The sequence below is a fragment of the Cupressus sempervirens genome, chromosome 11 (assembly GCF_028749045.1).
Source record: "Cupressus sempervirens isolate cs-2001-9-10 chromosome 11, ASM2874904v1, whole genome shotgun sequence".
In the NCBI taxonomy this organism is placed as follows: Eukaryota; Viridiplantae; Streptophyta; class Pinopsida; order Cupressales; family Cupressaceae; genus Cupressus; species Cupressus sempervirens.
The window spans coordinates 253765354-253789872 of NC_143128.1; the positions used below are offsets into that span (position 1 = coordinate 253765354).

Consider the following 24519-nt stretch of genomic DNA (forward strand, 5'->3'; position numbering starts at 1 on the left):
AAAGTCTCAATACTTCAAAATCACAATATTTTTGAAGAGACAACTATTCATAATTAAGACCCTTTCAAAAAGTTCACATCCTTTCAATATCATTGATACCTTTTCAAAAAGTCACTTTCTTATTTTCTTCATATTACTTTCCTCTTCCATTTTTCCTTTTTGAACTCTCTTCTCCTCTTCCTTTTTTCCCCTCTCTAAAATAACATCTCCTCCCTTTTATATCTTAATTTTAACGACTCATGTCTATTTGTCAAATCTCTCAACTTTTCATTAGATTTAGTTAATTTATATTATTCTATGTTATATTATTTATTTACTTACTTATTTGTGTTTATTATTATTTATTATGAAATTCTATTTAGAAACTCAACAAACCTTCTACAATATTATCTATTGTATTTAATTTGATTTCTTTATTTACTTTATGAAAATTTATTATTTTTTAATTATTTAAAATATCATACTAAATAGTATTTCATTACTAATCTAGATTAAATAATTATTATTTCCTAGTTTAAAAAAAATAACTTTATTATCATTATTTATTTAATAACATTTTATTATGTAATTATTATTAAAATTCTATCTTAAAATGCGGATATGACAATAAACCTATTAAGGAACCAATATAGAGGTCCAAGTTCATAATTTACAAGAGGAAATGCACATTATAGCAATCAATGTGCTCAAATATGCCACTATGAAAGGTTGGGCGATTGATCATGATAAGGATGTTGAGGAAGACTCAATAATCAAAGAAGAACCATATAGGCCAAACCTGGAATGGGCCAAACCTATGATGGCCCCTAAAGAACAACTTGCTAGAAAGCATGGGGGAGTTGTAATACCCAGACTGCACAAGCACCTCACAAATTGACTTCTCATAACATCTCTATAAGTGAGAATAAACAGATACTGGCGATAGAACAAGGCCTACGAAGGGAGAAGAGAAATTTGTCTACCCTACAACATTGACAAAGAGGTTGAAGAACAACACAAAAAGATGGAAGGAGGCAAGACCGAATATAAGAGGAATACTCGGAGGAGTACTGCGCCACCATGGCACAACGCTTAAATATGGTAATAAAGGTAGAGGACCTATTTATCCCGGAGAAGAGATGGTACGTGGATCAACTCATTCAAAAGTGTGTCATTAAAGGACCAAAAAGCGTCGTATTGCCCTACCTCAAAAACGTTATGGAGAGTGATATGAAATCCAACATGACCCCCTACTGTGAGCAAAGAGGAAGTTATCTAGTATTTGAAGTATGGAAATAGGTATGTTAATAGAAGCTATATGGGTAACACCTGTACCTCTAGTGAACAAAATATTTCAACTAGAGTACCTCAGAACCTATTGGGAAAATGAATGTTACAAGACACCTCCAAACAATTCAATGTGTAACTATGCCTCCAAGGTTAAGGTCTAGTGGAGTGAGGAAAAAGGCATCAAAAGGGGACGAAGTGAAAAAAACGATGAACCTCAAACGAAGCCAAAACTTGGAAGGATAGAAGTGAAGAAGGAAAAGGCAATGGAAACAATAAAAAGTAACTTTAAAATAGGTAAAGGCAAATGTACGAAAGCAGAAGCAAGATGGCAAAAGCAACTAAAAGTAAAAGGTACGCCAAGTTGTAAAAAGTTAAAACTTAGAAGACTAAAATTGTTAAAAGTCAATAAGAAGGGAACGAAGAGTGAAAAAGGAAATAAATAAATAATTGAAAAAACTTAATATGGAAAGGAATCATGGTGCATAGAAAAAAACAAAAATGGTGATAAGCCAAAAATAAAAAGAATAACTTTTCTTAAGTGGGACTAGTGTCTTATAAAAAACTTAGAGCCTGGAATTTTTTATAGATTGCTTCTAGAAAGGCAAGAGGGCCAAAGAGGAGCAGGCGATGACAGGGAGCAAGGAAGAACGAAATTGGCAAAGAAGAAACTAGACTATATGGGAGGAAGGTACAACATACAACACAAGGAAGGCATCAAATATTCCATACAAGAGTCACATAAACCAGCCACATATTGTATGGTAAAGTCATACGTTGTACCATAAAAATGGAAAGAGATCATCATGGTAATTAAGGCTCATCTATACATCATACGACCATTACTAGAAACTACGTTTGTACACAACACCTCGCCCTCTGGATGCAACAACCTGTAGTCTGTACAAAGCAACTTGGAATTCGTTTACAATACATTGGCATTAGCATGCAAGGGATTTTATATCTATACATCGTACGAGTATCATTGGAGGTCATACAAACACTATTGTCAACAAATTTGTACTTTGTACAAACACCAAAGACATTACATGGATACGGCGTATGGGCCCACCCCATACATAGTGAGGTGGGAAAAGTGGTAGGCAACACTTCCAATTTATTTGTCTCACAACAACTATATATCATACCGTAGAGTACTAGAAAGGGGTGAGAGTAAAAATGATCGTGAGAGGATATTACAGTAACCCTAAAAAGGGCAGCTACGATATTAGGTATAAAGTTGCAACCACGAAGAAAAAACCATTAACAATAGATATGGAAACTTCAAGCAAATGGAAAACAAAAGGGAAGTGCAAGGCCTTGTGGGAAGCACTCCAAATAAGCACCCTCTCAAGAATTCACTCAAGAAAACAAACGTAGATAAAATCATTTTCATGCCAATTTTTTACTTAAAGGATTTTGAGCCTGTATTGCATATCATGGTTCATTGATATGACCGAAGTACACATAAGTCCAACATCATGTATTTTAATCAAATAGTGGCAGTATCTTACTTTCCCAAAGAATTCAATAAGGTATTTCGCAATAAAACCCTCTTTAAAAAAGTCTAGAGAAGATGAGAAATTATTGCTAAATTGAATATATAGGCGTGACCTCTCAGAGCAATATTAGCAAAACCTTTGGAGCAACAGTAACAACAAAGGAATCTTTTATAACAATTGTTGAATGGAAGCGCATAATGTACCTTCTTAAAAACAAATTGACAAAGTACGCAGGGCATTAGATATTTCTATATGGATGCTAAGGCTAATAAATGGACTAAATAATGGCAAAAAATATATTTGGGGTTAAGTCTTGTGGAATGCATCAAGGACTTCTACATGCTACACCATGACATTGCCTTGTTCTTGGGGGCATTAAACACTGAGGTAGCACCAGAGCATTTGGGAAAACTCATTTCAACCAGTTTTGTTGAACACTAGAAGCTTTTTGTGCACTCCTAGCTCCATTTGGACATCCTTATAGGCACTTTGGAACCACTTGGTTAGACTTAGGAAGGAGGTTATAGAAACCACAAAGGACAGAGGGGAACATGACGGTAGTTTCGAGGAAACAACAGAAAAAGAGACACAGATACATTCATCTTCAAAGTGATAGTTCTAAGGATAAATGATTTCGTATGAAACCATGTCGTACCAAGTCACGGAAGGCACAAGAGGTGGCAGGAGGAAAAAACAATGAAGTACAGGAGACATTTGAAGAGGTGGAGTTTGTGCCGGTACAAGTGGGGTCGCTACCTAGAATAGTGCTAGAAGTGACAAAGGAACCCGTGCAAAGAAAGGAGGTTATATCAGAGGTCATACATGAGAAGACTATATGCACGTAGATCCTACGAAATAAGGTTGCATAGGAGGAAGACATCGTGGCTCATGGAGCAATACAAGGAATTCAACCACAACTCCAAGGGAGATAGTATGAGTACAAGGAATCAAGCCAAACGCCACCCTTGTTGCAATGGGAATCACCCAACTCCACCGACGGAAGTTGTCACACCAATTACTATAGTCACAACTTCATACATAAAACAGTTCCAGTGACAAGAGAGGTTATTCAAACCTCTAGGATGGAAGCAATAAATCATGGGATGGCGATGACACATCAAGAGGGGGTAGACATGAATGTGTAGGCATATAGCCTATTGCCTGAATTCCAAATGGAGATGGATGGCATCCATGCCCACGTCCTCCACCACTCTAGAGACATCCTCTCAACCACCTTCTTATTAGATTTGTTTTGTTTGAGAACATCAACCAATTTTGTCATAGTCATCTACAAGATGATTTCTTTTCTTGGGGATCTAATGTTAGCCATAGCTAGCAAAATAATACTTTGGTTTATGTTTCATTAAATGGCAATGTAATGTAATTAGCCTCGAGCTAACTATAGGTAGTTGGTGATGGTTACTCAACCAATGCCAAGCAATTCTATATGATGTTGGATGGCACCAAGGGAGAGCTACATTTGTAATGACATTACTGCAAAATAAAGTTAATCATTCTATGCCAATGGTATTTTATGATTTATATTTTACTTGTTTTATCGTCTATGTTATTTTGTAAGTAGTTCTTGTTACTCTATGTGCTCAAATGACTTACCCCATAGCTAGTAAATCAACTATATGTATGGCACATGAACTTGAAAGTCAAGTTAATGCAATACATATGGTATAAAACATTTCTTGACAAATGAGATATATTTTTGATGTTTTTAAAAAATAATTGTCAAGTTTATGCATACCAAAATTACATTTTCAGTGCATTCCTTTGATGTAAAGAAATCTTAAGGTAAAAGAAAGGAATGTAAAACACATGCCTTTCACAAATATATTAGTACCACTATGATTCAAAAATCAATTGAATAAAAATTACATTACTATAAACATTTGACTAAACCTTTACACAACACTTTAGAGAATGAAAACCCAAAACAATCTGACAGAAAGCCTAATGCAAAAGAATGAAATATAATACAAAATAATTTCCATATCATGTAGTCCTTTGCATAGATGGAAACTCGGCGAGTTTTTAAAACTCGCCGAGTTTCCTAGCTCGACGAGTTTTTCACCAGTTCACTCGCTGATTTTAAAACTCACCAGTCTAGTAAAAACTTGCCGAGTATTCGGCGAGTAATCGGCAAAAACTTGGCGAGTTTTTAATAAAAACTCGCGATTTACTGGTGAAAGTTTTGCCCACGGCCTGTGACGGATTAAAGCGGCAGTGAGTGTGTTTTTTCTCATTCTTTCTTGTATTTGCATTGTTTAGAGCCTTGAGGAGTGAAGAGAAGAAGGTTTGGACGCATTCTTGGCTGATTGCAAGTGATTTGAGGCGGATTTGAGTGGATTGTAGAGGATTCTAACCGATTTGAGAAGACAAATTTCTTTCCAAGTATGTTCATCTTATCATAGTTTGAAAACTTTTTATAGTTTTATAACAAATGTTCTTTTGTTTTTGTTGTTGTTTGTAAATGTTTTCAAATCATTTAAAATCATTTTCAATCATTTGAAACCCTAGCTTCTAAGGATATGGTTGAAGTTTGAAGTTTGAATCATTTTGAATCATTTGAAACCCTAGCTTCTAAGGATATGGTTGAAGTTTGTTGTTTGCTAAGGATATGGTTGAAGTTTGAAGTTTGAATCATTTGAAACCCTAGCTTCTAAGTTCTAACTTTGTTTATTCATTTTTCAATAAATTTATGTGTAGGGCAGTGGTCAAGCATTAAAAAAAATGACAAATTCGCAAGAAGAGTGGCCACAAACACCATGCCCTTCTGGATATATAGGCACTCGGCCTAAAAATGCAAGAGATAAGACATGGCGGTTTGCCTATGAAGCTCCAAATGATGTTGGGAAAGTGATATGCATTCCATGTGAGAGAATTATTTCTGGAGGCATAAACCGCCTCAAATACCACCTTGCAGGCATAAAGAAACATGATTCAAATCCTTATCTCAAGGTAACTAATGAAGAAAAAAGATTCATCAATGCCGTACTTGTAGCTGCTGAAGAGAAAAAATTGAATAGGGGGAGGGCAAAATTAGCTATGAGGGCAGCCATAGTTGAATCTGAAGGAGCTCCTTTTGATATGCTAGAGGAAGAAGAAGCACTTGAGAACATACCAAGATCTCTTTGTGGCCCACGGATCCGCAAACAAAATTTTTCTTTTACCGGTTCCACTTCTTCTACATCTCCTACTTCTTCATCACCATCCGGATCCCCATCAAGGATAGGGGGTTATTTTGTTCCCAAGAACACACTTGGAGCACAGCCATCATTAGAGGGCACTACATGGTTTAAGGAGGTGCATGAGCAAACTGATATTGCAACATCTGATTTTTGATTTTTCAACAATATCTCAATGAATGTTGCTGATAGTCCCTATTGGGTCAATATGGTCAATGCAATAACAATACTAGGCAAAGGGTACAAGCTACCTAATCGCAAGGATATGAGTGGAAGGTTAGTATTTTACTATTTAAATTTTAGTAATTGTAAATAATTGTGATTCACTTTAGTTCATTGTTATATTTTAAATCTTAATTGTTATAACTTATTTCCTATTTTTTACTAACACTTACACTTTATTTAATATTAGACCTAAATTTTGTAGGTTGCTTGACAAAGCGGTTGGTAGGGCAACATTATTGATAGAAGACCAAAAGAAAGAGAGGAAGAAGTATAGCTGCACCATTTTATCTGATGGGTGCACAGATGGAAGAAGTAGAACCATTATTAATTTCTTGGTTGCTTGAAAAGATGATGTGGTGTTTTGGAAATTTGTCGATGCCTCCAACAAAGTGAAAAATGCAGCCACATTGGCTTTAATGTTGGAGAATGTTGTCATGAAGGTGGGAATAGAGAATGTGGTGCAAATAATCACGGATAATGCAGCAGCATATGTGGTAGCACGTAAATTTTATTTTTTATATTCGAATCAATATGAATCATAAATGTAATGCTATGGTATTATTCAATTTATATTTGATGTAATTTGTAAATACTAAATATGGAAAGTTTGTTACTGATTATTGATTTTTTGCTAATCTTTTAGGTAGAATCCTCCACGAGAGGCATCCCACACTTTTTTGGTCACCTTGTGCAGCACATGTCCTTGACCTTTTTTTGGAGGACATAGAAAAACTTGATTGGGTGAGTCCAGTTGTGGAAGATGCTAGGCGAGTCACGAAATATATCTATAATCACCCATGGGTTCTCAATTTGATGAGAAAAGCCACTAAAGGAAAAGATTTGATGAGACCTGCTATGACAAGGTTTGCAACGGTCTTCTTGACATTGCAAAGTATTCTTGACCACATATTGGCTTTGAAGCAAATGTTTGTGTGTGCTGATTGGGTTGCTTCACCTTACTCAAAGAAGCCCGAAGGAGAGGCTGTAGCACGGATAGTCTTTGATGATAGCTTTTTTGCAAAGGCTAAGGAGATTGTGGAGGTAACTTCAAAAATCAAAACATTATATTTTTAGTTTATTCAAGTTTCATTATCAATTCATAACTTACTATGTTATTAACTAATTTGTATTTTTCAAATTTCAAATGTAGATGTCTCTACCCCTGGTTCTAGTCTTGCGCATATGTGATGGGCAGCAATCCCCAATGAGAGGTCTTTATGAGGCCATGGATAGGGCGAAAGAGGCTGTTAGAAGTTATTATCATGGGGACAGTCTTAGATTTGACCCCATTTGGGAAATAATTGATAGGAGGTGGAACAATATGCTCCACCAACCTATTCATGCAGCAGGCTACTTCCTCAATCCCAAATTGAGGTACTATGAATCATGATAATTGATTGTCCTTGAAGTTGGGATTTCACTAAGACTTTATTTTACTTTACTTTTTAAGGTTGTGTAGTAAGACTTGATATCATTTTCTATTTGTTTTAGGGCTGATGTTTCCTACTCAGATCCTAATGGAGAGGTCATGGAAGGTCTTTCTAAATGCATTGAGAGAATGATATCAAGTGAAGAGGAGAGAGACCTTATTGTGACCGAACAACAAATCTATGTGGAATCGAGGGGTCCTTTGTTCTCTTGTATGCTAGCAAAGAGAGCAAGATTTTCTCAAGCACCAGGTAAAGCGTCAAACTTTAAAACTTTTGCTAATTGATAAGTTGTGCTTTTGATTTTTTTTTTATTGCTTTATAACTTTTTTAATTTTGTTTTGCAGATGCTTGGTGGGCAAGTTGGGGTGGCAATACCCCCAATTTAAGGAAATTTGCTCTCAGAGTCCTATCCCAACCTTGTAGCTCATCCCATTGTGAGCGCAATTGGAGCTTATTTGAGTCCATCCATACAAAGAAAAGAAACAGAATGACTCAAAAACGGCGTAATGACCTTGTTTATGTGCACTATAATCTTAAGTTGCGCATAAAAAAGGCATAGCTCTTAGAACTACCCGGTCCACTTGATCTAGATGAGATAGATCCTTATTCTGATTGGACAGCACAGGAGCCAGGTCCATTGTTTGCACCAGATGAGATCGCTGATTTGGAGAGGCAGGTGATGGAGGGGGAGGCTAACGCTGATTTTCAGTTCACTATGGATGACATTGAGGATGAGGACGAGGATGAGGATGATTCAGGCGAGGATCAAGCATTACCATTAGGAGGAGATGCATCCTCTTCTAGGATGCTGAGCCAGTCAGTAAGGACGTCGAGCGAGGGGGCACAGCCACAGAGTTCACAGTCACGCAGCTCACGCCCTATCCTAGTGCGGGGTACTTCTTCTAGGACTAGACCCCCTCGCTTTCCTGCTAGTGCAAGTGGAAAGAGGAAGATGTGATTGAGTCATAGACATTGTATTGATGTATTTAGACTTTTAGTATTTACTTCTAGTTTGACAGATTGAAACTATTTACTATTTTGCTTCCTACCCTGAGCATTCCGCATGAGAATGCAATTTTGTATGCACTATGCATTTATATATATCTAAACTCTGTTTGTTTCTTTTGTATTGTCTTTAATTAACTTATTAGATGCATCTTCTCATTAAATTTTGCAAAATAAATGTATTTTTAATTAAATTTCAGCGGTTTTTTAGGTTCCCAAGTTTTTTTTTTAAATCGCCGAGTTTTTTCCGATTAAACTTTTGGGGGGCTTGGCGATTTTTTGCCTTTGGCAAGTTTTCCAACTATGGTCCTTTGTTCTTACAAGTACATATTGTCAAACACAGCCAAGCAACTGAATTCTGTAAACAAATCCACACGCAAATACAGATTATCCTATGGATTGTGACAATCTAATAGCTCTTACAGTCAAGATTTCAAAATATAGATACACGGAAGAAACAGCAATTATTACTATGCAATTATAGCAGATGAAAATTCTTTATTAGGATAATACAAATATCTTCAGCTGTTTTGCAACTTTGTTAAACTTCACAGACCTGGCAGTTTCTTGACCATTTCTACTGTATGCAGCTAATATAATGACTGGTATTTGTTCCTCAAATGCATCATCCACAAACCTGCAAAATTTTTCATACACATGGAATACAATTTGATTAGCTTGCCTTGGAAGCTATCTGTTCCAATACGAACCAGTAAGCTGATAAGATATTTAAACACACTTCATTATTACGTGTTTAGACTTTGAAGCTCAAATAATAGCAGCAACAAGAATATTTGGACTTCTAAGTAATAATATATTTAATATTATCATCTCCCCATTTAAGAAATAAAATAGCTAGGAGATACATAGTCTATTTTCCTATTTCCGATAGGCTAAGGAATAAAGTTAGTGCAACAGTTAAATAATTATATCCAACTTAGTCATAGCAGTTTTATTTTAAAACATCGTAGGACAACTTAAATATTATTATTATAAAATGGGTTGTCTAAAGAGGGCACAATAAGGCCTTATCTAATATTTTTATTGATGAGAATTTTCAGAAAGAAGAGAATTCAAATTGAAAGGAACCGAAACGAAGTTTATAAAATAAGGGAAGCGCTTAAAGGAAAACATATATTATTATGAAATCCAAACCCTTCATCTGATATCTTGACCATTTGGGTGCATCTATTTCTCCTCGTGACAGAAACCCATTGACTGCAGACTTTTGGAGGGCAAAAACCCTCTTGGTTTCCTTGTAGGTATAGTCTCCCCTTCTAGGAACAATGAAATGTATTCACTAAATTGCAATATATTTAACAACTGATCAATCAAAAACAAATTATAAATTATAAATTATAGCGTATGATACACAACAAGATGACATTGAACTGTACTCTAATCGCTGCTCCCAATTAATGTCCTTAAAAGCATGCATAAACTTGGATATAGATATCCCTCTGTTAGTTATTGCTGTTCCTTATTTATAACTACAATATCATGCATTAATTTTGTATAGGATTGCCTACTATAGGCCTTCAAACTTGTCTTCTTTATCCGATTGAAATTGCTTTATTTATGCAGTCCCGTTATGAAGCTTTCCCTCATTCATAACTTTGAAATATATGCTTCAATATTATAGACTTCTGCTGCTCCACTGAACCCTTCAGATTAAGGTAATAATAAAATAACATCTTAACTTACGTATTCCCCTTGCCTTAGAATTTTAAATAACTTTTATATTTTCATATTTCTTTCAAGGAATGTGACTTCTTTAAGAGATATGCCTTTGTCATGGGAGGCAATTGCTACTAACAAATACTCTTTCATAATCCCGCCCTTTTAACTGGTAGATCGATCAGTTTATTTGCCTTGATCAATTGCAGCCTTTTATATATATCTCAATCACTGATTTTCAATCATTACATTCATTTTTTAATCTTAATGATATATTTCCTTGAAAAAATTAATATCCTAGGTTCTTGCTATATTTAGCTCATTATTGCAAAGCATTAGTTAATGGCCATTTAGGCTTTATTCTTAGTTATCTTAATCTGTTCTGTTTTCAGATGTTGTCTTTATTTAAACAACTATGCCTTTTACTTAACACTTTTTATTAAGGTCTACAAACTCTAATTAAGAGCATGTCTTGTTAATACAAGCAATTCTGTTTTTTTGAAGTGTCAAGAAATCAGAGCAAAAATTTTGGAAGATTTATTTTTTTCCTATTCACGATTGGAAAACACATGAGGGCACATAAAGTTCCATTTCATGGTACTAGAGCATGAGCCGGTCTAGGTATGACTCCCTTATGGGAGGGTTTTAATAAAAATAATGTCAAGAATTACCTATTGGATTTTAATAATTTATATGTTGGTTTTTAATCATTTTTTCCTCAAAAATTATATGTTTCATATTTGTTGACCCATGTCTCAAATTCTTTGTTTGGTTCTGAATAATTTTTCACCTCAAAAGTTGTGTTTAGTTTTGGTAATATTTTCCACCTAAAAAATCATTTCTAGTTTTTGTAATTTGCAAAGTTCAAGTACGATTTTCTGTTAGTGGTTCCTGTTTTTGGCTTTTTACCTTTATTTGCAAAAACATGATACTTTTGTAACTTTAAATTACGGTATCTTGCAATGTGTTTTCAGGAACCCAGCTCATCTACAACAATCTGGAAAGTTAGTCTATTTTTCCTCGTAATAACGGCAACAGTTCCCAGTGTCTCTGTCTGCAAGGAAGGACAACTTTGCTATCCAACATCAGGTTGGATGTTTTGTGATGATCTCTATTTAGAAGTTTTGCGCATTCTAGTAGTGTTCATGGCAAAGTTAATACCAAGCTTTACTCTCTTGTTGCAGACCATTCTAAAGGACACAACCTTCTCTATTTCTTTGGCCGCTTTTGACATTCCACAGATCCAAGCTGGGTCTCAATAGAAACAGTGTTTTGAAGGATTTATGACCAAAAGACATATACAATCTTTTGTAGGGTAGCTGACAGAATGACCATTAAGGGAGGGTACTATTGTGTTTTTAGCATCCTAGGTTCTTTCTATATTTAGCTCATTATTGTAGACTTTTAAATAATGGCCATTTAGGCTTTATTATTAGTTATCTTAATTTGTTCTATTTTTAGACATCTTAATTTATACAACTTTTCTTTTTACTCGGCATTTTTAAACTTTTTTTGAGAATGTGTATTATTAGTACAATCAAATTCTACTTTCTAATTTCATTCCTTAGCAAGCATATACTTCTTGTTCTCAATTTTGACATCACAAAATTGAGGAAACCCTACAAAATTTCGTAATGAACCTTGCTCCCAGTACGATAAAATAGGGTTAAATTTACCACTTTGTCTTTAATGCATGAGTTAGAATACCATTCTCACCATTAGTAACATTGAATAAGGTTATTTCCCCCTTATAGTCAAATTGTGTAATAGATGGTAAAATCACTCTTGCTAGAAGAAAGAAACAATATACCCAAGGCTCCCTCATGACTCTCACCCATATTGCGACTCCAATGCCTCAGTGTGATCGAATTACTCTTTCCCCTATGCAAACTCCCTGCCCATTATGAAATCAGAATCGAGGAGTTCTATGATCTTATCTTAGTTACTAACAATATTATCAAATCTAATATAATATTAAACTAATTCCAAATTTGTGGGTTGCACTTATATTAGGTCTATACTCTTATTGGAACATTTATAATACATATTTTAAAATTATCTTTATTTTCCAATATATATAATAACTAGTAAATACACATAGAAAAACAACTTAAATTTAATATGTATATGTTTATAAACTATAAACTTGCAATTACCTATGTGTAATACGTTGGTGTTAGTGGAAGGTGCAATGTACCTTTCCACGTGTAGAGTTACTTGGTCCTTGAACTGTCCAAGATCGATGCCTATTGGAAGTTCATACTTTGGTTATTTGTCTTGTCCTTGTGATGACCCACCAAATGGACCTGCACTCTTTTTTATTGTTGTCATCGTACTTCCATGAGGTTTACTCACGATATCCTGTTTTTTGTCCTTTCTGTCTCCTTGTTGCCTATCCCATCAGCACATATACATACATTGCTTAAAGGTCGTGCTCTTACATGGAAACACGTGGCTCGTCACTTAGGTGGGGTTGGAGAGAGTAATTTGTTATAATTAATTTATTGGCATAATAGTCCTCAGTCTTATTTTAATGTTTTTGTATAAGTTACTATTAAATAGTGATTGCCAATTTTGTTGTTATGTTAAACTTTTTATAAAGTTAATGATTTAACAAGTATATTTATTTATCAATTGCATTATTTATCATTAATAATATTTAGCATGCATATGAATTAGATAATATATTTGTATATTATTATTATGTCTTCTATATTGGTTTAGATTATAATTTTATACTTATATATTCTTAATAATATATTGTCATTGTTATACTAGTAATATATTATGTCATTAGACTAAGGATAGATTGTATTAGACAAAGGATAGATCATATTAGTTTGTATCCTATAGTCATTATCTATCATCTAATTATTAAGGCTTATGACAAATTTTCTCTTGAATTTGTAGGTATACCCTCTTTATTTTAAAGTATTGGTGAAGCATCATTGTTTTATTTATTTTTTGATACATAAACAGCCTAAGCCTTGATACATCATAAAGTAGATAGATACATCTGGATAATCAACTTTTAGTCCCAAGTTACATTTTCCCGCCTTCGTTCTAGGTCTTTCCTCATCCTTCCCTTCTTTCGCCTACGATCAGGATCTGTGTATAATCTAAGCACTACATCTTGCACTTATGTTAAGGATAAAGCTTTGAAAAGTCACAAATCATGAATACAAAAAGGCCATATAAATGTAATGTGTAGTGATAAAGGCATTTTCTTAAACAAAAATAAAACTTCATTCCTCAGCTGAGAAAACATATCTTAGGCAACGTGATTATCGATTTGTTACACTGAAGAATGTTTTGCCTACTTAGTTACATAGAAATACGACACTAATAAACCTATGTTACTCTACTAGCATAAAATGGGGGTAAAGAGGCTCCCAATCATTCTAAATGCCCATCAAGTCCAAACGAGATGATTCCAAAACCTCAAAATTAACCTCAAACTCATTTTCCCAGGCTCCAACACCATCTTCCACTACGGATCTGTCTATCCAATCATATTGGCTTGGGATGCGAGATGTATGTAATGGGTAAAAGCTAAAGAAAGACCCTTGAATCTTCCTCAAGATAATGAGAACTATGGTTGAATTTCTAGAAAATCTACACCATTCCTAATTCGAAAAGCGGACCTATATTGAAATTTCGACATCTTATGTCTGACCTTCTATACCTATATTAGCTAACTCATTCGCTCTTTAATTGCCCTCCTGGTATATATGATTGATTGTGATCTTATCAAAGGTCTAACATAGTGAGAGGGCTCTAGATAAAATTGAGTCCAGACTCCAATTAATGAGGGATCCTTTCCTTATAGCATTTATTATAATTTCAAAATCTCCTTCAATCCCTACATTCTTGCATCCAAGATATTTACACAGTTCTAGTCCTTCAACTAAAGTCATTAATTTCGCCCAATTATTAGTTTATATTCATATAAATCTTGTAAACTTTGCTATCTCCATGCCTTCTAAGTTATGGATCCTATAACCAATGCCTTCTCTACCCGGATTCCCTCTTGAAGCTCTGTCAAAATTGAGTTTAAGCCATCCCTCCTTGGGTGGTTGTCATTGGAACATCTCTCATTTGTTTTATGAAATTTGCCCCCTGCTCCTATAACGGGGGGTAATTTTAGGCCTATCCACTTGCCTCTCATTTTCTCATCTCAATTTGACATTATAGCCCCCTCTAGTTTATTCAAAACCCGATTGTTTGTAAATTAATTGACATAGTCTCAATTTTAATTAGAAGTTAATCTACATTCATCTTCTTATCCTAAAAAATTATTTAGTTGCATTCGTTCCATAATTCCCGTAGGACTATGGAAGCTGAAGATATCCCTAAAGAGCTATAAATACGATTCTTTCTAGGGAGGGGCCAATCCTATAGCATATCCAAACAGTTCTTGAAAATGTTGATACCCACCCCAATTGGGAACAGAACCTTTTCCAACATCGACTCAAATATGGGGTGCAAAAAAAGGTGGTCAATGGATTCTTCCTCATTTTCACACAAGGGCATCTACTTGGTCCTTCATATCCCATTTTCTTAAATCTTTCTGAGGTAAGGACCTTCCTATTTGATACTAACCAAGTGAAAAATCCAACCTTAGGTAAACAAGCTTTATTCCAACATAATGTTGTAAGGAGGGAACAGTTTTTGGTCATCTGGAGAGACTTCAAGAATTTATACCCCTCTTTTGAGTTGTATTCCTCGCTCTTGCTTCCATCCCACATCAATTTGTCCTTGCCAAAATTGGAAGTTACTTTCCTGTTCGATAAAGTTCTTTATAGATCTTTCGCTTCCTTAGGTGGGAGGTTCATGTCCTTAAAATCCTTCCATTTCCAACCTTTTCCCTGTAATGTCCCTTTTGGGATCCTTTATTACTTAGGATTGATTTATATAACTTCAATTTTAATAGACTTCCTTTCTATTTAAATTTTCGCATTTAACCTTACCAATGTATATGATGCCAATCCCATTTGTTTGATGAATTGTCAAATTGGATAAATTGATTAATGTAAATGACTAAGGATTTCATAGTAATGAAAAAGAGATTTGAACTTTTATTCTTTTCTGCAAATATTTCACTATTCTTGCTTTGTATATATCTTTTGCCTGTATATGTTGATATGACTGGAACTAAGCATAAGCTATTAGGCCTGATATTGTCGATATGAATGTACAGCCACAAGCATACAACTCTTAACGATGGATGTATCTATAGAGAGTGTGATGGCTCAAATAATGGCTTTTATTGCATAACCTTTCCAAAGGAGTGTGTCCTTGACCTTCTCAAATTAATCCAACTACAAGGTTCAATTTCTTCTGTGAGTATGTCACTGTATCTTGGCTTTGGCTCTAATCAAATTTAAAGGCATTGGCTTATACGTGTGCTCCCTCTCCAAATGTTGGTGGCGAATCCTTGTTTGATGAGTAACTACTCTCGTACAAGTTTTCTTTTGTCTCAGTATTTTGTAATTGCGCTAGGTGACTCCCGCCCAGAGTTTGGGGTTGGACTGTGACGCGGGTTAATTGCTAGCCACTGCTGGAGTGGGTAGTAGTCAACGAGCAAACTGCTTCTTCCCTTGCAATTCAAAATCCTCCCTTTGATTTTTCCCTTCTCTATGCTTGAATATCCAATTTGACTTCCTTGGTTATGTCCTTCATTTCTGAGGTCCTGCCTAAGAAATTGATTTTCGATTATTATCTACATATATACGTTATGAGGGAAATGTTCAAACGATGCTGCCACTTCATACTGATTATACTTGCAAGGTAATCTATTAATGCTGTCGTTTTAGCTATTTATTTCATAATGTATATTTGTATTTTTGTTTAGTATTATCGTTAGTTTATATATATTCGATTACAATGATTAATTTATTATTATTTTTAATACAATTATATTATAATGATCATTAATTAATTATTATCATTATTAATTATTATTTTTTATTTATTATTATTTTTATATTTATCATTATTTTAAGTTATATATATATATATATATATATATATATTGATATTATTAGTTAATTATAATATATTATATTATTATTATTATCACTTTATTTAATTTTCTTATTATATTATTATATTTATTTGTAATCTCGTATTGTATTGTCTTAACTATAATTTAGTTTTTAATAAATTATATTTTATTATTATTTTTATCATTATTAATATATATTTAATTATTATTATAATCAACATTTTTATTATAATATTAAGTTCTCTTTTAAGATTAATTATTTCTTTGACTCATTATGTTATTGAATTTTATTGGAAAAATAGGGGACATGGAAAAATAAGAGCAGTGCAAAAAAAGGTGGTCAATGGATTCTTCCTCATTTTCACATAAGAACATCTACTTGGCCCTTCATATCCCATTTTCTTAAATCTTTCTGAGGTAAGGACCTTCCTATTTGATACTAAACAAGTGAAAAATCCAGCCTTAGGTAAACAAGCTTTATTCCAACATAATGTTGTAGGGAGGGAACCGTTTTTGGTCATCTGGAGAGACTTCAGGAATTTATACCCCTCTTTTGAGTTGTATTCATTGCTCTTGCTTCCATCCCACATCAATTTGTCCTTGCCAAAATTGGAAGTTACTTTCCTGTTCAATAAAGTTTTTTATAGATCTTTCGCTTCCTTAGGTGGGAGGTTCATGTCCTTAAAATCCTTCCATTTCCAACCTTTTCCCCCATCCTCAAAGGTCACTTGATCTAAAACTCTTTTTCACCATCTAGCTTCAAGTGTAAACCTTGATATGGCTAGTTTAGGGTCCTTTTCCAAAGCACCATATCTTCCCCAAGAGTCTTGCCAGAAGAGAGCTTCTTCCCCTATCCCCAAGTTCCATGCTAGTCTATCCTAGATGGAGGATCTACAATACATCATGAAGTTCCAAATTATTGGTCCTCTAGGCGGTCGTTCTCCTTGAATATGTTGGCCGAATCAGTATTACTCAAATATTTCTTTATTAGGATCTTTGCCCACTTGACGTGTGAATTCCTTATACCCTGCCCAAAGGGAAATCCTAAAGAGTCTATTAATTTCGTCCCTATTTTTTTTTAGAAGATCAATACAAGATAATTTATAAATAGGTTGTGTTGAAAGGGCAGATTGTATCATCATTGCTCGACCTGTAGAAGAGTCATTTCCCTTTCAAGGGATCCATTTTAATTTTGATATTTTAATTATTTGATCCCATAATTTTACCAAATGTGCCCCTTTGTCTAAAGGGAGACCCAAGTATTTACAAGGTAAACTTCCGCTTTTGAAATTCAAAATTTGGCAACTTTACTGCTCCATATTAGGATGGGTATTAAAGAAGATTTTTGACTTCTCAGGGTTAATCTCTTGACCTAATGCACTGGTGTATTGACTTAATATTGTTTTATATGCTTTGCCTCCTTCATGGTACTTTGTCAATAAAGCATAGTTCATCAACAAACTATTGGTTGTTTACCAAATCTAGGTCACTAGTGATCCTTATTCCTTTAATAAAAGTCTTTTCAGACCTAGCATTTTTTGATTGATCTTCAAAATACTTTTGCTAGTAAGATGAAAAGAAAAGAGGATATCGGATCCCTTTGTCTATGTCCCCTTCTAATTCCAAAGAAGAACTTTGGGTGACACATTTACCAATATTGATAACTTAGGGGAGGATATGATTCAAAGACCAAATTCACTCATTGTTTTGAAAACCCAGAGGCTTTGAAGCATTCCTCAAAAACCCCCAATCCACTCTATCTTATGCCTTTTTGTTATCCAGTTAAATTAACATACTACACCTTTTTGTTGTTTTGAATGGTATGTATGGCCTCTTGGGCTATAATTACTCCATCAAACATAGACTTACCCTATACAAAAACTGTTTGTTCCTCGCTAATCAGGTTTGGAAGAAGTTTTTGAATTCTCGTTGCCATATTCTTAATAAATAATTGATGGCAAGTATTACAAAGCGTTGTGGAATGATAATCATTGAACGTCTCTGATTTCTCTTTTTTCAGGATAAGGGCGATCAAGGTATTATTCAGCTCCTTGAGGAGTTTTCCTGAATTTCATGCTCCTAAAGCCTCATTTATCTCCATCCCTATGAAGTCCCAACAATTTTAAAAGATACATACTGGAAACCCATCTGGCCTTGGAGATTTATCTAGATCATTTGCTTGAGGAACCCAATTACTTCCTCAAAGGTAAATTTCCCAACAATGTTTTCTTTTGTTCTTTGGATATAAGCTTTGTGATGTTCTTAATTATGCTTTCTACTAGCCCTAGCTTCGGGTTACCATTATTATTGAAGATTCCTTCAAAGTACTTTTTTGTCTCTTTTGGAATATCATCTAGGTCCTCCAATTTTTCTCGATCCTTATAACTTTGTGTTTCTATCCCCTACATGTAACCATTTTCCTCTTCATTTTGTCTCAAAAACAATTCCTCTTTGGTTAAGATGTCTTTATAATCCTTCAATAGGCCCTTCTCACTTTCATATAAGGCTAAATTCGTCCCTTTCTCTATAACCTCCCATAAAATTCCAAGTTTATGAAATCTAATTCTAAATGTAAATCCTAGGAATTTCCCAGACACAATTATAATAATTAAACATAGATTGATTCAATTGAAGACCTATTATCTGAACACAGCATGTATTGGGTTTGTTATATACATAATACTAGAATTTGTAAATAGAGGTGTACAAGGAATAAATATATTCTGGAATATTTCTGTGATTTCAATTTCAATTACAATTATAAAAACTCCTTACCAAAATTGTCCAAGGTAGAGCGATTATGTATGAAGGCAATTTACCTTGAGAATTGCTTCTTAATGACACAACGCACTTAGTATCTTCACATGAATGGATTCTGAACACTCGAGAATTGCTTCATGATGGTACAACGCACCCTTGTATCTTCACATGGATGGAATCAAGTATGCCCGAGTCTTCTTTGACTTTTGAGATTAATAGCAAACACCACCAGAAGGAATATGTAACCTTGTCTTTTCTGTCGTAACTTAAGACAATACTGGATTATGTTACACTGTCGTATATGGACAAAATATATTCCTTGTCTTTTCATAAACCACCCATTCAAGATAACTGTTAGCAAATATGTCTTCCGTAATCATTAGGATGTCACAATGATTCTCAATGTTACATGCCTCCTCTGATAAACACTATCCACTCACAGACACTGCACATTTACCTTGATACATTGGAACCATCCTTCTAGTTAGTATTGAATGCGTTCTACGACAATACCCAATCTTGTAGAATCTGGAAATCTTCAATCCATTTAACTTCCACTAGGTCAAGCAAAATTCCTAACGAAAGGAATTTCTGATATGTATATTCTCTGCAACTTGCAAGTTGCCTTTAATCAAGTCTTCCTTCAAATATTCCATGTCTCCCATTCCATCACATGGCTTTTTAAAATAATGGCAGTCAAGTAAATCGAATGAACTGATTTGAACTAAGTTTTCATTAATAAGCTTACTAAGCTTAATGTATCAATTCCACCACATTAACATAAATAAGCTTAATTTATTAACTTACAAAAAAAAAACTATAAACATCATTAATTAATTTATATTAGAAAAACAAAACTAATATAAAATAATTAATATTTATTTGCTTCTTGACTTCCAAAATGAAGTCCTCTTGGAGGGATATTACAAATCTCCCCTTCCCCAAGTTGCTTGCCCACAAGCAACTGTAAATTGGGATGTTGTAATACTTGTTCGCCTTCCTAAGTGGAATCATCTATTGGCAAATTCTTCCATTGGATCAAATATTCCTTGATGGACCGAGTACACATGCCTTTCACGGACATCAAGAATTTTGTCAGGAACCATTTTTAGTTTGCCTTCTCAATTCAAGGGTGGTAATTCTACTAAAATCGTGATTTGCTTGCCCAATGCCTTCTTAAGGCAAGAAACGTCAAAGACATTATGTATGCAATAGCCTACAGGAAAATTCAGTTCATAAGTGACTATACCAATCTTTCGGACAATCTGATAAGGTCCATACAAGCAAGGTTTTAACTTCTCAGCACTATTGCATTTGAGTGAAGATTGTCGATACGGCTGTAATCTTAGTTATACTAAATCTCTCTCCTCAAAACTGTGCTCTGTACGCTTCCTATCCGCATAAATTTTTTGTTGATTTTGAGCAATTTGTAAGTTCTCCTTGATTCCCTTTAGAATATCTTGACTTTCCTGAACCCATTTCTGAGCTTTGGGTACATTACTATTATCAAAAGCAAAATCAACAAAGGATACTGCATCATATCCATACAAAGCCTTGAATTGTGCCATACCAATGAACATATTATATGGCGTGTTGTAACAATATTGATATATTCTCCTAAATACAACCATCTGATCCAAGCCTTTTGATGTCCAGCCACATAATTGCAAACGTAACCTTCAATCCACTTGTTCACAATCTCTATTTGCCCATTTGTTTGTGGATGGTAGCTGGTACTATTGTTCAACTCTATACCTATTAACTTGAATAATGCTTCCGAGAAGATACCCAGCAATTTCCAATCTCTATCACTGATGATGTTTTTAGGCAAACCATGTAAGCAAAACACCTCCTTGAAAAATAATTCCACAACTTGCACTGTTGTGAATTATGTTGTGATAGCAAAGAAATGTGCAAATTTTGTTAGACTATCAACCACAACAAAAAATCAATCTTTACCTTGTACTCGGGGCAACCCAGTAATGAAATCCATCTAAATACTTTCCCATTTTTCTTTTGGAATGGGTAAAGGATGAAGTAGTCCAGCATGATCAAAATGTTCGACTTTATTTTGTTGGCATGTGATACATTCCTTCACATAACGTAAGATCTTTTTTGAGCCCTTAGTATGTGAATCGTTCACGTATTTGCCTGTCAGTTTTCAAATAACCAAGATGTCCTGCCAAAGGGAGATTATGAATTGCCTGCATAATTAATAATTTTAATTTAGAACTAGGTACAAGAAAGATTCAAATCATTGTAGTAAATAATATCATTCATGATCTTATCTCTGTCATCCTATACATTTCCATCCATTAAATCACAAGTAAATGTGTTCTTGGAATATTCCACTAACAGTAGCGATTTCCAATCGGCAGTTACTCCTGATATAGCATTTATATCTGCTTTCCTAGATAATGCATCAGCAACCACATTATTCTTACCTTTTACTAACCCACTTCCATTGTCTATCATTCAAATATGTCGAGTTCAAGAAATATTTCAGACTATTATGATCAGTTCTAACTACAAATCTACCACCAACTAAATATTGTCAAAATTTAGCCAACACATGCATAATTGCCAACATTTCCTTATCATATATTGAATACAATCTTTCAGCATTATTGAGCTTTCTACTTTCATATGCTACAGGGTGTTTATTCTGCATAACAACTGCCCCTAATCCTTCACCTGAAGCATTACATTCTAATACAAAACACCGATGGAAATCAGCAAATGCAAGAACTGGTCAAGAACTCATTACTTTCTTGAGTTTGTCAAATACCTGTTGTGTTTCTTCAGTCCACCTGAATGCCCCTTTTTTGGTAAGATCTGTTAATGGTGTTCCAAGCTAAGAAAATCCCTTAACAAATCTCCTGTAGTAACTACATAGACCAAAGAAATCCCTTAGCTCTGAAAGATTCTATGGGGGTGGCCAATCCAAAATGGCTCTAATCTTCTCCTTGTGAACCTATACACTTTTGGCACTGATCATGTGACCCAAATATAAAATTTCCGTCATACCAAATTCACATTTCGATGCTTTTGCATAAAGGGACTGTGATTCCATTATACCCAAAATCTCATCAACATGACACAAATGTTCCTCACAAGTCTTGTTGTAAATTATTATATCATCAAAGAAAACTAGCAAAAACTTCCTCAATTGTTTATTAAAAATATGATTCATACAAGACTAGAATGTTGTTGGAACATTTGTTAGTCCAATGGCATGACAAAAAATTCGCAATGACCATAATGGCAACAAAAAGCAGTTTTATCAATATCATGTCCCTGTAATTTTATCTAATTGTGTAAGGATCTAAAACAATTTTAGAGAAATATACAACACCATGCAATTCATCTAACAGTTCATCAATGTGGGGAATCGAATACCTGTTTTTTATGGTCTCTTTATTGAGAGCACAGTAATCTATACACAGGCTAAGTGTCCCATCTTTCTTTTTGACCAAAACCACTGAAGAAGCAAATGGACTCGAACTAGGACTGATATGTCTCCTATCCAGTAACTCCTTAATCGCCTTCTCTATTTCATCTTTGAATGCCTTAGAATGTTTGTAAGGAGTAGTAATAACTGGTTTGCCCCTTCTTCTAATTCAATAGTATGTTCAAAACCTCTATATGGAGGAACCCCTGGAGGTATATTACTGAAAACCACACTATGTGAATATAAAATCTGCAACAAATCATCTTGATAGTGTTTAGATTCAAAACCTATTACCTTAAGATGATAAGGCATTGTGCTGCCCAAGCTACATCTTCATGACGAAAAATGGACGCCCTTCTCTTACCAGATACAACTTGGGGACCTCGATTTGACATTCCTCTGAGGATTACTTTTTTTCGATTAATTTTGAAAGAAAATTCCATACGCTTGAAACTCTGTGAATATTTATCCAAGGTTATCAACCATTGAATGCCCAACATAACACTAGAGTTAGCCAAATCAACCACATAAAATCATTTTTTACTATATAATTACCAAGGGTAAAACTTATTTGAGGAACCTTATGCATGCTTACTAAAGTAGTACCACTTGCTACTCGAACACCAATACCTTCATGTTTCACTATATGTATGCCACACTTTTTGACAAGAGTAGTATCAATGAAATTATGTGGAGCACCACTGTCTATCATAACAATGACTCGTTGCCCTTGTAAAACCCCTCTTACTCTGAAAATATTAAAATGCGAAGTTCCTCTCATTGTTGCTATTTCACCCTTCCCTAGTGAATCTTCCTGACCCTATCCTATAGTTTTAAGATCTTGTTCCTGATTTGGATCTATGTTTTCCTCATCTTCACTATTTGATACTACTTCAATGTAGTGAATTTTTCCTTTTCCCAAACATCTATGACCTTGTGCCCATGCTTCTTTATAATTGAAACATAATTTTTTTCTTTTGAGTCCATCACGCTCTTCCTTTTCTAATTTGTTTCTAGGTGGTGTGTTGTTTGGAAAAGGTTTCTAATCAAAATCTGGCTCAGAGAGTGGTCCTTTGTTAAATATCTTTCCTTTAGAAGGGGGTTCTAGTTCTCTAGCCTTTTTTATGGCTGACTGCAAGGAAGGACAATTTAAGGACTTAACCCACCCTTTGATAGTATCAGATAATCCACCTACAGATATCACTATTTTCTGTCTCTTAGTGATTTCAGTTACTAATACTGGGAATTTTTCAATTTTAGAATATATTGTTCCATAGTACCTATTTGTTAAAGCAGAGTCAAATCTTTGAGATGAAGTTCAGGATCCTTCGAATCAAACATGTCGATAAGCCTTTTTGTGAAAACAGCACTAAGCCTTTTTGTGAAAACAGCACAAGTGTTAATCTGATTATGACCCAATGTAAGTTGTCCATGATGCCACCAATCATGCGCAATTCCCTCCAAATGTAATGTTGCATATTTGATGGCTTCATCCTCCCTCATTGGGTTTAATTATAAATATGTATCAAGTTTTTGTATCCAAGCTCTGGCAGTGGTTTTACCTAATCCATCAAAATAAGGAATGGACATTTTGCCAATCTTTCTTTGTAATTCATTATTATACCCCCTTTGCCCCTTATTTTTATGTTTCATCCTGACATCCAAATATTCTCTAGAAGTCATTGATGCTTTGAATTCATCACATGCTTGTATCCAATTGTGGTATACCACTTCCTAGAATTCCCTAATGGTAGGTTCTCTTTCAGGCTATAGATCTCTAGGAGCAAAGGTTGGCATGAAGGGTCTTGCAGAAGTTGGACTTTGCGGTTGTCCATTTACTGATTGGTTCTCTTGTTCACCTATTTCCCTTACATTATTTTGGTTCTGATTCCTAATATTATTCATGAATTGTGCCATCAAATTCACCAATACGGTTTACATTATTTTGCATCTCTTGTTGGCTCCTAAGCAATGCAATTATGAGATTCCTAGTACCATC

At 34.5% G+C, this 24519-nt stretch overlaps 1 protein-coding gene across 4 annotated transcripts in view; it reads right to left on the reverse strand.

Moving 5' to 3' along the window:
* The window catches only part of LOC149529110 (CBBY-like protein), a 266235-nt gene that overhangs the window by 71928 nt on the left and 169788 nt on the right, over window positions 1-24519 (reverse strand). For 3 of the 4 annotated variants that reach the window (XM_089808815.1, XM_089808813.1, XM_089808811.1), the window contains one exon: window positions 9182-9262. The exons of the other annotated variant lie outside the window; for it this stretch is intronic. In XM_089808815.1, the coding sequence (XP_089664941.1) occupies window positions 9182-9262 (81 nt within the window). The remainder of the gene's footprint in view (window positions 1-9181; window positions 9263-24519) is intronic. 4 annotated transcript variants of the gene reach the window in all.